At 41.9% G+C, this 14,120-nt stretch overlaps 1 protein-coding gene across 5 annotated transcripts in view; it reads left to right on the forward strand.

The window, feature by feature from the left end:
- Window positions 1-14,120, forward strand: part of RGS6 (regulator of G protein signaling 6) — a gene marked incomplete at both ends in the record, with an annotated part of 270,505 nt that overhangs the window by 195,728 nt on the left and 60,657 nt on the right. For all 5 annotated transcript variants that reach the window (XM_082000782.1, XM_082000783.1, XM_082000784.1 and 2 more), the window contains 5 exons: window positions 3,014-3,064; window positions 4,445-4,551; window positions 6,850-6,901; window positions 9,664-9,728; window positions 12,713-12,789. In XM_082000782.1, coding sequence (XP_081856908.1) covers window positions 3,014-3,064; window positions 4,445-4,551; window positions 6,850-6,901; window positions 9,664-9,728; window positions 12,713-12,789 — 352 coding nt within the window. The remainder of the gene's footprint in view (window positions 1-3,013; window positions 3,065-4,444; window positions 4,552-6,849; window positions 6,902-9,663; window positions 9,729-12,712; window positions 12,790-14,120) is intronic.

Raw genomic sequence — 14,120 nt, forward strand, 5'->3', positions numbered from 1 at the left:
TTAAGCTTAATAATGGGGAAGAAAGACTGGGGAATCAGCTTTCAGCATTACTTGAATTTTTCATTGTGGTTTGATGAAAATTGAATAGATTCTCCAAAAGAGCCGTAGAGCTGGGGACATGATCGTTTATGTAAAAATGGAGTGGGACTTAATCCTGTATTAAGTATTCCTGTATATCTGGAAAGGGATCATGCAGAATGTGCTTCTCCTCCCTTGAGCAAAGCAATGCGCTGCTCTAGATGATTTTCAGATATCAGCTGTCATGTCACTTGGCAATAAGGTGCCTAAGAGATTACTGCAACCTTGTAATCTGAGGCCAAAAGCAGGAAAAATAGTGGATTTTTTAGTTTGGGGGATGAACAGAAAAACCAAGAAAGATTCTGGTTTAGCTTGAACAAAGGCAACACTTTGTGAGGTTTTGTTTCTAACAATAGAGAAGCATTTCAGTTTGAGTGTTCGTGAAATGGTTTTCTAACCTCGTATGTTTTGTTCTATCTTTAGGACATCTTTGTTTTGTAAAAGGCAAAAGGGAACATACATGTTTATAAAACAGAATATTTTATTAACAAACTTGTCAAAACAACAGTTACTGGGTCTGAACATTTTATCCATATGTTGTTCAGCTAGCACTGTTCACTAGATGTGTTCTCATCTGGCAGGTAGTCTTGGACTCCTCAGACGTCATTTTCTGAATAAATCTACTATTCACAAAAAATTGATGTGACTTTAGGATGCACCTGGCAAGCTGGTTTCAGTAGAGACAGGAAAGTGCTGGCACCATTGCCAGGGGCATTGGTTAGGCATTCTGCAAGGTAATGTCTGCAGTTCTGGTGACCCCAGTGCAAAGAAATGGAACTTAAATTTGAAAAGTTGCTGAATGGTGAAGTAGAGGGAGAGACCGTCTTAAGAGGAGATTAAAAGAATTTGGATGGTTTAGTGACATGGAGGTAGGAAGGCAATGTGTCAGCCCTCTGTAGAAACACTCAGGAGGGACTATCAAGGAAGAAGAATAATTCCATTAAATGGTAATACAGGTATGATATATCAATTGCATATTAATAAACTTAGGCTGTGAAGTTCCAAAAAGAGTTCTATCAAAAAAAAAAAAGTGGAGGGGGGCTGGTATAACTTCTCAAATAGAATAGTGGCAACTTAAATTGCTCATAGGTGGATTTGGGAGCTATGGAGAGTGACCGTAGAGCTGAGCATACAAGCTTGTGAGATTGGTCCTTCAGTATCTGGTTCATTGATACCTACAAGGCAGATTGAGACAATGCCCAGCTGCTGCTTGTTGGTCACATCTGTTTGCCCAGTATTTAAGCGAAAGCAGATGCTTCCCTGATTTTCAGGAGCTCTGCTGATTGCCTGTGGAGGACAAGTAAATTGTTCCACTTGCCTTGGGTGGGGGAGGAGGGAGTTCAGGTCCATATTCCTGCTCGCCGCTGAAGCCTGACTGAAGAGGGTTTGCTGGTGCTCCTTGTAGAGTTGTGGGTCAACTTGCATTGTCCAGGGGAGCACGAGCTGTCGTCCCCTTCTGTGTGGAGTAGAGCCCACATTTCTAGTCGGAATTTTACCTGTACGGGAGAGTCACTCAGACCTGAAGATATTGCAGGGGCCTGGGACACTAGCAGTGCCTGTTGTCTTTCTCTCTGTGGCACATCATACTTGTGACTCCTGGCTTTCGTTGTATTTAAGGTTTGTTGAGGGTGTGGGGATGCTCTGGACCTGCGGAAAGCAAAATGTTCTTCAGACCTTTTCTGGAACAGGCATCGTGTGGGTTATGCTGTTTCTTGAAGTACCCACCATGTCTGAACTCAGAAGTGCTCCAGGCAAGTCAGATCCTCCGGGGTTTGTTTAGTAAGCCTGAAACACATGGTTGCTCAGTTCCTTTTTGTATGCTGTCTTCAGCTGATACATCACAAAGCATAGCACTGAGTATTAACTGGGGCTATTAGCTTACTGTATGTGAATGCAAATATTTCTCAACAAATTGACTGTACGCTGAGAAGGACTTGGTGTTATATCTGCATCCAGCGTGGCATCGTTAGGTCGTGCTGCAAGATGCCATGACTTGGCTTGGACCTGCTAAATTGCCTCCCAGAGCCTTTGCTGATTGCCTTTGACTCTGGGCAAGTCATGTTAGCTGGCTTGTACACACCATTGTGTTTCATTTTGAGCTTAACTTTCTGACTGCGGGGTTTAACTAAATTTTGCTGCCCTGTCATGTTGTATTTTGACAAAAGGCCTTAGCTTCTGCTGAACAGCAACAGGTTTTCCACTTCTGTGATTTCTGTGTGAGCAAGAGAGGTTGTATACATGCGGAGGATCAATCCTAGAGATCTTTATGGTGTTTGTAAGATAGCAACAACCTTTGTACTACATGATGGGCCCTGAAAACCTAATAAACTACCTGATGGGCCTTAAAGACTCACTTCTCTGCTCCTGCCCACCATGCTGTTGCTGCTAGTGCAGGTGACAGCTCAACAGTGGCTTGGTTACAGGCATACTGAACCCCACCTCCTTCTCCAAGACGTTGCTTGTCTTTGACATAAGCAAAACATTCCTCTGCCTTTTTTTGACTGATAACTCAGTTCTGTACTTTTAGATTATTGCTTCTGACGTTACAGGTGCAAGGCGCCAGTGAATGCTCCTTCGTCTCCTCGCTAGCTAGCGCTTGCAGAAACATAACTCCCTGTAGGCTGAGGTGAGAGAGATGCAACTGGGAGGGAACAAGTTACATCGAACCGTTGGAGTAATATCTGACTTAAAGTATATCAAGGCTCCTGTTGCACAGAATACTTCTTGGGACTTAGTACCTGTCAATAACTACATAATTACGGCATGGCACAAGAAGGAAAAACATTCTGAAACCTCAGTGGAGATAAAAAAGAAAATGGAATAAAATTCATGTCAGTTCTATTGTATCTATCTCAATGTTATCCCTCTCTAGGGCTCTCAAACCCTGTAGTCTCAGTGTTTAAATGCTTTCTTCACTTTTTTTTTTTTTTTTAAGGTGCTGATATTGTGCAGTGGTTTATGAAGAACCTCAGCATTGAGGATCCAGGTAAGGTTCCTCCCTCCACAGCTGGGGAGGAACAGATATTCCATCTGTGCTGGGTGTGCCATTAAAGGTCTTTTCCAACCTTAGTGGTCTGTGATTAGACAGATTATTTTGCTGCAGTCTAAAATACCAGCAGAACAACAAGGTTTATTTAAGCATTGGAGGGAAGGAGGAGGGAAAGAGATAAGAATCAACATCTTAATTAAGTCTAATGCCTTACATTGCAACACACAGAAAGCACTTTGTAGGAATCTTAGCCTGTTTGTGAAATTGTTGCTACCTAAGAAAACCTGATTGATTGCAAGATTGTTCACAGACCTAGAAAAGAAGTTGGTGAATGTGTGTGGTTTAACAGGCAAAGGCAGTGACAGGTTTTCATGATGTGGAGAAAGGTAGTTGTGACTGACAGGACATACTGGCCAAGGATGACACAGACACCATCACAGGATCAGGTGGTGGCTGCTAATTTATCACAGCAGATAGATAAATGGATAATCAGCCATAAACAGTGATCGGTGTATGGGCCTATTCCAAATAGATCACTCTTCAGAGAAACCAAAATGATTTTGGCACAGTTAAGAACTACTGGGGAAAGAGGAAGAAAAGATCTGCAGGTCCAGAAGTTTCTTTTCCTTTTCTGGAAAGGGAAAAAATCCAGTGTGTCACCTTCCAGTCTGTTTCTGCTGCCTGCTGTCACCATGTAAAAGCAGAGATAGAGACAGTGTTGTCTCACCCAGGGCATCCCTACATGCACATCCCTTCTCATGAGTCCATTCAAGTCCCAAATCTGAATTTCAGCTGCAGACAGTAGCTTTATGATCTGCCTGGGGGTGCATGAGCAGCTGATGTGTATTTTGCAACTCTGAGAGAGTTGGTGCAGCTTTTGACAGCTGACATTGGGTGAAAATCTGTGCAGATGTACCCCTGCAGTGGTGAAGACTGCCCTGGCAGTTGTTGGGATACGTGTTCCCCTTCACCTCAGCACCGTCTCCTCTAACAAATGGCAATGCTACACTGTCAGGATTTGTCTTTATGAATAAACATGCTGCTAATGACCTGGTGTTGCAGGTGTTTGTCGGATTTGATAGAGGCAAGTTGGGGTTCACTGACGGAAGAAACTTCTTGTCAGCTGTCACCTGTGGCGGATAATGTGCTTTGAATTGAATTTCAGACTCTAAAGCTGAACTGGCACGTGACATTTTGTAAACATAAAACCAGCAGATTAAACATTTGAGCAGTGTTTCGTCTGTATTGTAAGTCTGATTTCTGCTCTCCTGCCTTGCACCGTTTGGTTGGAAGGTGTAAGGATGCAGTGTGGATACAGAGAGGAGTGTGCAGCGTGCGTCTTCCTGACACATCCCTGCTGTTTTCTCACTTTCACAGGGGAAGCAATACACTTGGGAAGTCTTATCGCTGCACAGGGTTATGTCTTTCCAATCTCAGACCACGTCCTTACCCTGAAAGATGATGGGACGTTCTATCGTTTTCAGGTTGGTAAGCCCTCCTCTGCCCTCCTCTGTCCCTGCAATAATACTGCTGAAATCACCTACTCTTTATCCCTAAATGCCTGTTAGGTCTATGAACCCAGGGGTTGAGACTATCTTGGTAGAGGCCCTAGGAGGTTATGAAGTCCCTTCAGAAAGATCTGCTTTAGAATCCCAAATTACTCTTTTCTACTTTCTGACCCACAGTTTTCACACAGATGAACTGATATGTCCTGTGATTGCTTTTGATACGTGATTTCAATGCTGTTGTACTCAGAGTTGAACTAAACTAGGAGAAAGAAAATGACTTTCAGGTTCTAACCCTGGCACAGAATTGAGTAGCAGCCCTCCTGTGCAAAATGGATCAGGGCAAACTTTGGAGTTGGACATTCAAGCTCTGGCACAGCAGAAAATTCAAGTTTTTATCCTCTCTTGGTTACAGATTGGTGTGGGAGGGGGCAAGCTTCAGGCTTTGGCTCTTGTACAGAGGATGTGTAACGTTGGCAGCCACCTAAGCTGGGATATCTGTATCCCTCAGTGTCCCTGTGCCTCCAGATGTGTTGAATTTTTAAAGCATCCTGCGCTCGAGTTCCACACCCTTTCCAAAAACTGCTGCTGTCAACCTCCTAGATAACTGAGGGCTTGTGCTGCAACAACTCCTTTCGGGCAGATGGTATAACTTTAAAAGAAGCAATAAGTTCAAACCTGGAGTCCTACTGCCTAATCCTGCTGGTTGAATTTGTGTTTTTCTGTTACATGATCCCACCCTTATCTTTCCTGTGATCTCTTCTGTTCACCCTCCTGTTCCTCCTTTACATTTGTTTTCTCTTACTTAGTTTTTATTTGAAAAGCCTGTTCTCCTCTTTGCATCTGATGTTGCTGCTGCTCATGCTCGCTGTCCTGCTGCTAATGTGGTTCTGTGTTATCACATGAGACCCACGGCACGGTGAACAAAGCAGCCCAGGAGATCACAGACCTCCCCTTATCTCACCCCACCTTCTGGTTGCCTCGCATCATTCAGGCTAAGGTTTTTCATGACAGTTCCCTTGCTTTTCTGAAAGTCCTGCTCCTCCTGTCATGCCAGACTTGACAGAAGCAGGGGTAATACTGATTGCCCATGTAGTTGTGTTTCTCTCTATTTTAAAAGAAGGACACTATAAGAAGTCCTGTGCAGGTCTCAGGAGCCAGATTTCAAAAGCAGAGTATCATTTAATTTCTTTTCCTTATTTTAAGCCTGTGTAAACTACATCATCAAATTGTCTTCACTGCTTATTGACTTTACTTTTCTTTCCCTTATCTTTTTCTATAACTTTTGTTTATTCTTTGCCTGTTGTCATTTCCTGCAACAGTTTGCCCCAGATGTTTTCTACAAAAATGACATGATAGAATAATTTTTCTTCTTCATTACTCTCTTCTTGCCAGTTTCTACCTCAACATCAGTCCCTCCTTTAACAGTAGCTTATCATCTTGTGAAGTTCGTAAGATATATATGAGTGAGGAGCCCTGAGCCCTGTATTGTTTGATCATTGTTTGATCCCTCCATGTTTCCTCACTGTACTCTGGTGCGAGGAATAGACTTTGTCTGTGTGATGTCCTATGCCCATTTCTGGCATTACATCAGTAATGCAAAACAGTGTTCTGTAATTTGTGTGATCACAGGGACATTATTTTTGATTCATGTTAAAACTGAAATACAGCCACATGTAGTAATATCTTGTAATTAATTGTAGCAACTGTAATATGCAGAGCTGGATAGAAAACAAAAGCAGTAAGCTTAGTAGGACGTCTGCTTTCTGAACTACTCTAATCAGCTGAGTTTTGACTTCTGCCATCTGTTATATTTAAAAAGTAAATTGTTTGCAGGCTGCCAACCAGACTGGTAGCTGCTCCAAAAGAAGTAAGTAAGTGGTATATAAGGTTTCTCATGGTCCTAAAAAAAAAAAAAAAAAAAAAAAAAAATCCAGGGTGCCTGTGAATTCCTGGGGAAAGAGGAGATTCTGGGGATATAGGGTAAGAGGTCCACATTCAGATGACTGTCTAAAATGTCATCAGGATACTGGACATCTTCCTCAAGAGATGCTTGTATTACAGCATCTCTGTTTACCTGCAGTGAGGAATGTTAAAGGCAACACCATCCTGGAAAAGCTTCCTCAATTCTACTGAGACCCGTAGTGGCAGTGTTTCCCCTGAGGGCAGAGACTGGGCCATAGACTTTGTGATTCTTCTTTTTGTACTTGTAATGTTTTTCTGCGTCTGAATTGTTTTTCATCTCTTAAATTACAAAATGCATGTGTTGTTTCTTAGGCACCATACTTTTGGCCTTCAAACTGCTGGGAACCAGAAAACACAGATTATGGTGAGAGTATAATTATTTCATTGTAGAAAGTTAGTACAGAAAGTTTGTGATGGAAAAAATTGTCCTTAAAATAATTACTGCTGGACGTCCAAACCCTTCATCAGCAGAGTTTCTTGTCAGACTGCAGCATGAAAGGCAGATTTGTGCCCATCTCAAATACATGAAGTGAAATCCCAGGGTGTCTCAAGCCCATGGAGCTGTAGCTGTCGAGTTCCAGTGGGGCCAGGGTTTTACCTACCATCACCTTCATTCTCCCACAGCTCTGTTCGTTTGGGCAGGATTTATGGCAAGCAGAATACCGCTCCTTGGGAATCTTAAGCAATACCAATATTGCTTTTGTGGGAGAACATACTCTAATCTGTAGCTGAATCTGATATGTTGATCAATAAAAAGTTACCTCATCTGGGCACTCATCTGGCTGATCAATAAGCCAGTATATAACTAATGGAAACCATAGTTAAAGTGCTCTGATATATGACCTCAGACTTATTTTTCCCGTTTTTTTTAAGATTACCAGCTGTTAGCTGGGAAAAAAGAGAAGACTGAGCATGGTTTATGAGCTAATAAACTGCAACATGGTGCGTTAAACATATGAGTGCCTGCAGACAGTGATAATACGTAAAGAAAATATGTCAGTGTTGTTATCTTTAGCTGTCTGCATGCAATGTTGCTGTCTCTTCCAGAATTGCACTCCTTTCACAGTTAAATGATAAAAATCAGTTGTTGCATCCTGGTGTGTCATTGGAAGAGGAAGTGAATCCATGCATGTGCTCAAGAAACAGGAGCTTCTGGAAGTGCTTCTTTTGAAATATCTCATAATCAAAGAACAGTTTAGAACGCCTCCCTGAATAATCAGGGTTTTTTTTCTTTTTTTCCCAGGCAGTAATTACTCATCATTATGGATTCTGGAAATCAGTTGCTGGGGTGGAGAAGTAGTCTGCAATGGTGTCTGTCATGTGATAGTTCATTTGAAGTCCTCATCTGCAGGGAAGCTAGCACAGACTTACATGTTTATCCCATTGCAGGAACTGCTTAGGAGAAAACATGATGCTGTTCATTATATACAAAATAATTTCCACATTTTACAGTCACCATATATAACTGTATGAACTGTGCCAAATGTATATTCTGTAAATATCAGAATAACAATCTGAAGAGGGAAGTTCTGTTTTTTTCTATAGTATCTGATAAATAGCTGGTTTCACAGTCAGATTATTGTGCTGCAAGGGCATGAAGCGGAACACTACACCTCAAAGTAAAGCCCTATATGAGCTGACCCACAGCTGGACAAGCTGCGACTGCATTAGCTCTGAGCCCTGTGGTGACAGATTTTTCATCTGGCCCAGAAATCTCTAACATATGCTTATAATCAGTCTTTGCATAGCAGAGGTCTGTACAGATGGAGTCTTCCCAGGAATTAATCCCCAACTAGCAGTAGACCCAAATAAAACTGAAATCCCAGCAGCTCTTCATACTTTTATTATTTTTATGGATCCACTCACAGGACAGGAACTAACTTGCTAATGGCAGGTCACTGCCTAGCGTGAAGAAATACTGTGAGATGACTGACTCTCACTTTATTTGCTGTCGTAAATGGCTTACAGATGAAACTACTCTTGAGATGTATAAATATAAATATACATGAACTGATCAGCTCTGGTTACCATGCATAATATTGGCTCATTATATGAAGGCTAGAATTACAGGAATAGCATAGAATAGAATTACATGAGTAGCACGTAGCACACACAAAAAAATTTTTTTACATAGATTTTTAAATAGAAGAATAGGTTTCCAATGGAAAACATCTATGAAGGTGTCAAAAAATTGTATTTATCAGGAAACCAAAACCCCATGGTTTTCAAAGAGAAGCTGAAATTTTGTCAAAAAGATTTATTGCAGTTTTATGTAGATGATGCTTCACCTTCTGCCCCGCTCCAGTTTGTTATGTTGTTGGACAATAAGTACCTGCAGCATGAGAAAGGGCAAACCAGGAGGAAGCTGGTTTAATAAAATTCACACCTAGTTCCATCCCAAAATGAGAGCACTGGGTAGTTCTTATGTCATTCGGACCTGACTGTGTACCCAGGGTGTGCTGGGGACCTTGTGTTTCAGCCTGTGATGGAAATGGGGTGAGCTAGCAGTCCAGCTGAGGCTTTCCCAGAAGGCAGCCTGGGACTGGTTTGGTGTCATGCACTGGGCTCATGGTGACCCCCAGAATACCAAACCACATCAGTTTCTACAGTGTCTGCCTGTTGGTGAAACGGGAGAAGGCTTTTCTTAACCATTTGAAATGTGTAGAGTAAGTGGATAAAGCATATGAAAAAATGCTTAGATCAAACCTTTAAGATCTGGCCCATATTTCTGTTTTCATTTCAATATCGTGATTTTTTTTTTTTTAAACAAAAGGGGAAAAGAAGTGCAGGGCTGCTTACTTTGGCAGAGGTATTCCCAAAGCGCTAAGGGCAACAGGTTGCTAATGCTAAATCTTTTACCAGCCCCAGAAGCAATTGTGCCTTCCTCAGACATCTTGTTAGGTCCTGGCATCTACTCTCAGCACTTTTAAATGAGATGTCCCAGATGTTTAAGGCCTCTGAGATTACTAGTGGGTAATGTCAGCTGGGTATTATTCAGCCCTCTCAGTCCTTGCCTCATGTTGCTTTCTGATGAGAACAAACAGTGCGTGGACCACTTTTTTTCTTTTTAAGACCTAGTACTAATAATCTGTCTGTAATTGTTTTCCATTCTGTTTCTCCCTTCAGCCATCTATCTTTGCAAACGGACCATGCAGAACAAAGCTAGGCTGGAGCTGGCGGATTATGAAGCCGTAGGTACACTGCTGCTAGCGGGGAGAGCTGGGGGTGCGGGGAGAGCTTTGCTTGCCAGTTGAATGCTGCCATTTTGTGCTTTGGGGACAGCCTTTACTCTGTCTTTTTTTTCAGTTGTGAGAATTGTGTGGAGGTTGATCTGGAGACAACATCAGGGACGTGACCGGGGAACATCCCTGGCTTTGCAACAACTCAAATCAGAGCATCTGCTGTATAGCCAGCCCTCAAAGATTGGGGAAATTACACAGAAGTTTACACTGGTTTCCTCTTTCCAGTTAACAGTTCCTAGTTTGTATAGCAGATATTAACACACAAAAATAATGGCTTTCAGGTGCGTTACTGGGCAATTAAATTGCTGATGACCCATCTAATTGCAGACCTTAAAAGGAAAGTTTTCAGATATCAGACTTGGACTGTTTTCAATATGCCGTATCAAAACTATTACTCAGGCTTATGCAGGGTGTGTTTTCTGTTATGAAATGGTTATCCATAAAAATATCCTCAACCTTAGTTTCATACTGTGCAGGGTTTGGGTGGAGAGGAGTGGGAAGACGGAGGCAGGAAGATCAGGGCTGGTGTGAGTTTCTTGGAATGCCAGCAGCGTAACAATTGGACAAGCTGAACTTTCCTTTCTATCATATTGACTCTTTTTTTTGTTTACCAGCTCAACAGTGTAACTGCTGAATTTCAAATGTGGAGTTTCTCATTGGAGGGTTAGCTTTCAAAGCTGGTTCTAGTGGACTTCTGTGTTCATGCTTATTACAATGAAAACATTTATATTGCATATATTTTAGTGTGGGGTTTTTTTTCCCAAGAATGGACTTTTTCCTTCTTCCTTACCTTCTACGTTTTGGGACTGTTGTGCACATGTATATATATACACATGCCATTTGGTCCTTTCAGTGAAGAGCATGCAAAGATTGCCACTTTTCTAGTCCACCCTGGAAATGCTCCCAGAGTTCCCAAGAGTTCTAACCTTGAAATACAGGCATAAAGGAAGGAATATAATATTCTGCATGCACTTACACATCCTTTTGCTGAGTTTTCTCTTCTGCATATTGTTGATTTCATTATTAAAACCATTAAAATTGCTCACAGCTAACCAATTAACTGTAAGTACTCTAAAGATCTATCATAAAGCAACAAAAGGCTGTTCAGCAGTGCACACACTCCCACACACATGCAGCAAGGCTGCGGCTAAGTACTTTTGCACATCGTTGTCTACTGAGAGTAGCAATGCTCCAGTGATGGCAAATAATTAGATCTTGGCAGCCTCTCATTTTTCTTGTGAATATTGCATTGCACAATTAAAGATTGCCTCTGCATTCAAACTTTGCTCTCTTAATTAGAGACAATCAGATAAGAATGGCACCGACTCTTCCTAGTCATTATGGGAGCTGAAGCAGATCCAGCAGTGGACATGTAAGCTGAGCACAAGGGAGAGAAACAGCCTTACAGGAGTGGGAAGGAGCCCTGTATATTTAGTACACATTTTTGGAGATGTGGTATGAGAATGCTTCTCCGCAGGCATCAGCACTGACCTGGAGTTTCCAAAGAGAATCTCCACAAAGTGTCTCAGGGGACATCTTCTCATTTTTAGGTTCTGCTTGCAGCATTCATAGACAATCCCCCACTCCCCCATTTATACTGGTAGAGCAGGGGTCTTGATGATATGATTAAGCTTGAATAATTGCATTCAATTTTGTTTATAATTGGCCAAACATAAGCACAATTCAAATATTGCTTCAATTGGTGATGTTTCATTGGCTTCAGCATATTTACCCCAGAGGGCACATGTGAGCATAATTTAAAATAAAATAAAATAAAAAGAAACCCACAAAAAATTGTTTTTGCAGATAATTACAAGTAGTTCTTCCTTGTAGCCACAGTTAAGGAAATCATCACAGTTCAGCACAGCTGTAAATCATTTGCTTAACTGTTTTCTTCCGTGTATATGGACTGAAACTCTTACATGGAGAGTTTTTACCACAGCCAGGCTTTATGCCTTTGGTTATATGAGATTTTAAAGTAAATAACAGGAAGATTTCTTTTAGCATTGAAATGCATGCACTTAAGCACTTTCTTGAAATAAAGGGAATAGGTATTTAAAAAACAGCAGTAGAACTAATAGTGTTCATTTCAAGGAAAATTTACAGCAGTTGGACCCGCTGTAATGGAGAAGAGCGTCAGGTTAATGGTCTCATAGGCCTCCTTGTCAGGGTGGGGGTGGATATGTGGCTTCGGGGTGCCATTTGAGCCTGAAATTCTGGCCACGTCCCGAGTTTGACCTTGAGCTGTGATGAAGTCACATCCACCTCCAAATATTCAGCCGCCGCCGCGCTCTGTAACGGGTCTGGGCCAGGGCTCTTGCTTCAGACACGGAGCAAGGCTGCATCTGGGCCCAGCCGTTGCAGTTGGCGATGATCGCTCTTGGGCCAAACAAGCTGTTTCCTCGCGTGAGCACCCTGGCGATCCCCAGCCTTCAGCGCGGAGCAGCTGCGTAACGCGCTCGGCGGTGGCCGGGACGGAGCAAGGCAGGGGATGCTCAGGCTTTGCTCCTTAGCGAGAGCCTGAGGAGAAGAGAGCAGAGTGGGGAGGAAGGGACGGTGGGGATGAGAGAGAAACGCGCAGGTGGCAGCCATCTGCTATCGGAAATGAAAGTCGCCAGCTTCGCAAAGCTTCTCAGCGTTACCTTTTGGGAACAAGTCCACCATTATTTTCGTAGTAGAGCTTGGTCTGTCTTCATCACACTCCATTACTTCTCCCTGACAGGGCCCTCTTGGCTGCAGCCCGAAAGGATGTGTTACAACCTTCCTTTGCCTGCAAGATAGTTCACCTGAAACCAACACTGACTTACGTGTCTTGAGCTTTCCAGCTTAAAAAAAAAAGGAATAAAATAAACACACACCATGCTAACTGTGCTCTTAAGCCATTGTTATAATTACAGGGATTAATTGTTCTTACTATTTTCATCTTTTGTCAGGAAAACTTAGCAAGACTTCAGAGAGCATTTGCAAGAAAGTGGGAATTCATCTTCATGCAAGCTGAGGCCCAAGTGAAGTGAGTAATCCTGGAGCACTAAACTGCACCAGTTTTTAGAGCTGTACAGGGAAGGGGATTCTGTACAGATAAACTTTCTCTGACAAAGTCTTTACTGCAGCTAAGCTCAGAAGGTATTGGTGAATTTTAATCACTGGCAGACTAGAAACAATAGAAAGCCAATTCTGAAGGTTTGTGCCAGAATCTGAAAGATGGGTTTAATTATCTGCACATGGAAAAGTTGGTCGGGAGCTCCTGAGCCTGGATTCACCATGGGAGCTTGGGCGATTCACTTGCCCACTCTGCTGCTACTTTTGTGTAGTATTTTTGTTTTATACAAATGGAAAGAACAGAACTGTGTCATCTGTCTGTGTTACTCTATGCCTGTAAAGTATTTCTGAGTTTAAAAATACTGCCACTTCAAAGTGATTATAAGGGTGGTATTTACAGCAGACTGGATTTGGTTTTCTCATTTATACCAATCCCCAGCTGACTTCATTGTACCTCTCCTCTCTGCAGTCTGACTTGTGCTACTAAATTAGTGTGGAGAATTGAGTACCACTTACATGAAACTTAACTCAGATTTAGTATTTGGGTTTTTCCTATCCTCTGCTCATAATTGAAATCTACATTTCTTTTCTCGTCTTCCCTTGTGAAAACAGTTTGAAGCCTCTCAACGTTTTGAGCATGTTTTCATATTGCTGCAAAATGGATATGGTCCAGGGTTTGTAGACAAGTGTCTACAAACTAGCGCCTATAACCCTCCATGTCCGTTTTGTGCATGCAGTTGTCACCTATAAAATGGAAAGGTTGGTGAAGATGGTGAATGGGAACACCAGTACTGACACTCTGTACCCCTAGAAGGAATTTGCACTTTCAGCATTAGATGTTAAAATGTTAAGGAACATCATTTTTTGAGGGTGTGGCTGAAGTATATTTCTCTATCTCTGATTAACTCTTTGGAATTTTGATTAATTATTTGCTTAATAACATTGTAATTATGCACTATTTAAGTACATGGTAATTATCTTTTAATTTACAAGGTAATTAAGGGATTTTTTCCGACCAGAACACCGGTGTTCTCTTTGGAAGAGAAAATTAGAAGTTAGGATAGCAACTGTACTTTCAGTTACTTAAAGGTTTGTTGCCAAGATGAAAAAAAAAAAAACCTAAGTCAAAACAAAATTCTGCATTCTGTCCACAGCATACAATGTTTACCTAAGAAAGAAATGTAAATATTAGATGCTTGATGTGATCACTGTTGCTTTTTCATCTTTTCTCCATTCTGTTTTCTTTGAAACATAAGCATGGACTGGCGACTGTCAACTTTTCCTGCTGGCTAGTTTCAGCTT

The sequence above is a fragment of the Phaethon aethereus genome (genome assembly GCF_964289735.1).
Source record: "Phaethon aethereus genome assembly, chromosome: 5".
NCBI classification, from domain to species: Eukaryota; Metazoa; Chordata; class Aves; order Phaethontiformes; family Phaethontidae; genus Phaethon; species Phaethon aethereus.